Raw genomic sequence first — 3,829 nt, 5'->3', positions numbered from 1 at the left:
CCGTGAATCTCCCCTACATAAAGGTGTTCGAGACATCTGGAAGAAAAGAGGAACCAGCACCCAGTCCTGCGCTCCGCAGCCCGGGGGAGCGGCTCTGCTGTTCTTTTTGAAGCGCTCCACTTTGAAAAGGGGGCAATTTCGTTACATTCTCATTTGTTACACTGTCTTGAACTAAAGGCAGACAAAGCTATACTCTGTCACCCCGAGCAGAATGAAGGGAATCAAAGGATTTTCCCTTAAAAGGACTAATTTTCTCCTTGAATTATGAAAGTAATGGCTAGGTAACAGCCTGTGCTCTGTACCCAACTGCTTAATACCTTCTAAATCCTTCCACGTGGCTCTCCCAGTCGTAGCAATTAGAGCTCATTATAGGCTCATAAGAGCTCTCATTTTGGGGATTACTTAATGGACAATGAAATTTTATCGGACAGAATTATTGAAAAATAAAATTGTAACGAGGCCGATGTGATGTGGGCGCACGCCTTGCATCATTCCGCCTGGTTTGGGATATCTTTGCTTTCAAATGACTTCTTTTCTTGCTCCCGCTTTCCGGGGTGGGTTTTTCTTTTGCCCTTTTTTTTTTTTTTTTTTTTTTTTTTTCTCTTTTCTTTTATCACTGCGCTTGGTTTATTATAACAATTACAAATCGCAATTTTGATGCGACTCTCGCTCTGTCTGCTTTCCCGTCCGACAGCTTCTTCCCAGATCCGCTTCTATCGCTGCAGACGGCGGGTTTTCCACCCGGGCCGGCGGGCCTCTTACACGAGAAAAGAAATAAAAATAAATTAATTAAAGGAAGAAAAAGAGGTGAACTCAAATCTCGGCCGGACGAACTGCGTTTTGACGGGGAGGGGGGAGCTGGGTGAAATCCCACTGCTGAGTACCACGACAGTGATTTAGGTGTCGCCGGGAGGCAGAGCCCCAAGGAGGGGCAGCCCTCGTGTCCCGGGACCCCGGCCCCATTCCCGATCCCGTTCCCATTCCCGAGGTTCAGGGCCTGTGCTCCGGGGCCTTGGCTGGGGTTTCGGCAGCAGTTTGGGGGAAAAGTAGGTGAGGTGGGAGCTGACCCGCCTAAAGCCCTAATTGTTGTCACAAGACGCGGGATTAGCGCATTGCTGGAATAGCTGTCTGTTTACACTCCGGAGCCCCGCCGTCCGGTAAACACTTTCTAATTGAATTCTAATCACATTCAAATAGCTCCATAACCAGCCTCAGCTGCAATTCATAAAACTTTAATTGCCGTCCATAAATCCTCAGTTCGCCGGCTACGGGGTGTCCCTAAAACTGGGATGCATCGTGCCCGGCCAGGGCCGTCGGGGGGAGCTGGGGGCCCGGCGCCCGGCCGGGCTGCAGCGAGGAAACGCCAGAAGTCGGGCACCATTCGTGGTTTTTTTTTTTTTTTTTTTTTTTTTTTTTTTTGGCTTTAAACAACAGGGGATTGAGTGCGAGAGGGGGACCTGGGGGCTGACCGTGTCCCGGGCCGGCCCTTGTGCGCGACAGCCGCTTTTAGCCGCGGTAAGGCTCCTGGTTCGCTTCCCAGCCTTGCGCTCAGCCCCTGGTAATCAGGCGTGCTCCGTGTTTTCTGCTTTGCAGCACAATTGTCGCTTCCCTTTCCCCAGTCCAGTGGCACTGGGTACGCCGTCCTTTCTAAACGCATTCGCATCTGCCCTGCTCTGACCGCCGAGCCTCCTCTTAAACCGCCCTAAAACAGGTCACTGGAAAATCGCGTAACGTGCTGCAAATACCTTGGCTTTTTTCACGCAATCTGCAATGCTCGGGAGCCACCGACCGTATTTAGCTGTTTATCCAATTTTACTTTGAATGATTGCTTCAGCAGGCTTGGTGGAGATCAAAGAACCCCTCCCTGACATGTTCGCCTTTCATTAGCGCGGAGCCCCGGAGCGGCCGGAGCAGTCCCCTGGGAACTTTGCCGTTTCGGCACCGTTTGGGTAAGGAGGGCGCAGAGATTTTGGAGGCTTTGTCCTCTGTCTGATCGCCACTTCGGCCAGGATGGGGAGGGCGAAAAAAGCCCTAGGTACAGATGCGAGCACTCCATCCCTAACCAACCCATAACTTTCTATCCGCTCCTGTGGTGCCAAAGGACCCCGCCGGCGAGGAGATGCTCGGGTCCCCCCCTCCCTGCGCCCTGCAGCCCCCCGGCTTTGCACGGGATGGGGGGGGCGCTGCGATGTCCCGCTTCTTCCAGAGCATCACCTAAGGGGTAGGGGAACCCTGGGGATGTCCCCCCCCGTGTCCCCCTCGGCTTCCCCGCTCCTAGAATTTATCTGGGGACGAGGCTCAGGGCTGCGGTCGGCGGGCAGCGAAAGAGCACGCACATTTTGTGCCCCCCCTCCCTCCCTCTCTGCCCCCTCCCCGCCCCCGGCAGCCTCTCCTGCCGGCCTGGGAAGCCGGGGAGATTTAGATCTGCGAGGCTTTCAGCCATCACGTGTTTAAATAGTTGATATAAAACCCCAGCGCAGGGGAGCCAGGCGGGGGGACTTTAAGACCAGCCCTCTCCAGGGACCCTTTTGTTCGGCTCCCGAACATAAGCACCTTCTTCGCCTCGCCGGGACTTCAGCGGCAACTTTGGCCGAGCGGCACCGGCGAGCCCCGCCGCGATGTCCCGCTCCTTCTACGTGGACTCCCTCATCATCAAGGACTCGTCGAGGCCGGCTTCGTCCCTGCCCGAGCATCACCACCACGGCCAGGATTTCTTCATCCCCCTCGGCGTGCCTTCCCCCCTCGTCATGTCGGTGGCGGGGCCGGGCTGCCCGTCTCGCAAGAGCGGCGCTTTCTGCGTCTGCCCGCTCTGTGTCACCTCGCACCTGCACTCCTCCCGCGGTGCTGGTGGCGGTGGTGGCGGCGGAGGAGGAGGCGGCGGGGCCATCCCCCTGCTCAAGGGCCAGTTCCCCGCCGCCTCCGGCTCCCCCGAGGCGCAGTGCTGCCCCAGGGCCGGCCACGCTCAGCACCCTCCTCAGCACCCTCCGCCCGCAGTGCCCGCCGCCGCCCTGGGGCACCCAGCGCATCACCCACCTGCCTGCGCCGCCACCGCCTACAGCGTCAGCGACCCCCGGAGGTTTCACTGCCTCGGCATGGGTAGGGGCCCTGCGGCCACCGGGAGGGCCGGGAGGGGGGCGGTGGGACGAGGGGGGTGTCCCCAGGGGGACCCGCTGCCCCCCGGGTCGCCAGGCGTAGGATGCGCCTCCGGCGAGGGTGTCTTGCCGCTTGTCTCTCTCTTTTCCCCTTTTCCCCAATTCTCGCTTCTTCTCCCGTCAAGGAGGGTCCGACGCCAGCCAAATTCAAAACGGGAAGAGGATGAGGACGGCTTTCACCAGCACCCAGCTCCTGGAGCTGGAGCGGGAGTTCTCCTCCAACATGTACCTGTCCCGCCTGCGGCGGATCGAGATAGCCACCTACCTGAACCTCTCCGAGAAGCAGGTGAAGATCTGGTTCCAGAACCGGCGGGTGAAGCACAAGAAAGAAGGCAAAGGCACCCAGCGAAACTCCCACGGGGGCTGCAAGTGCAGCACCGGCCAGGGGCACTACCCCAGGTCGGAGGACGAGGAGTCTTTATCCCCCTCATCGGCTACCGAGGAGAAGGAGATCTCCCCGCTATGAGCCCCCCGCCGCCCCCGGGGTGCAGGGCGGCACACCTGGGGCCGCTCGGGCTCCCACCCCGGCATCAGCCGTCTTTTGGGGTGCCGGTGCTCCCCTGGGGATGCTCCAAGCACCCCGTGAGCCCGGCAGCAGGCACCTGCTCCTCCGAGCTTGCATCGCGGGACGGGACCCGCACCGCCCAGGGGTCCTCCCGGGGCAGTCTGAAGGGAGA

The 3,829-nt window shown here is 59.1% G+C and overlaps 1 protein-coding gene across 1 annotated transcript; it reads left to right on the top strand.

The window, feature by feature from the left end:
* Nucleotides 1-2,618: 2,618 nt before the first annotated feature.
* On the top strand, nucleotides 2,619-3,618 carry GSX2 (GS homeobox 2; the record flags this gene model as incomplete). The annotated part of the gene is made up of 2 exons (XM_082760061.1): nucleotides 2,619-3,096; nucleotides 3,278-3,618. 2 exons carry the CDS (start codon nucleotides 2,619-2,621, stop codon nucleotides 3,616-3,618), a joined length of 819 nt encoding a protein of 272 aa, XP_082616187.1.
* Nucleotides 3,619-3,829: the final 211 nt, after the last annotated feature.

The sequence above is a fragment of the Aythya marila genome, assembly GCF_965140915.1.
Source record: "Aythya marila genome assembly, chromosome: 4".
In the NCBI taxonomy this organism is placed as follows: domain Eukaryota; kingdom Metazoa; phylum Chordata; class Aves; order Anseriformes; family Anatidae; genus Aythya; species Aythya marila.
This window is presented reverse-complemented; position numbering and strand designations above follow the sequence as displayed.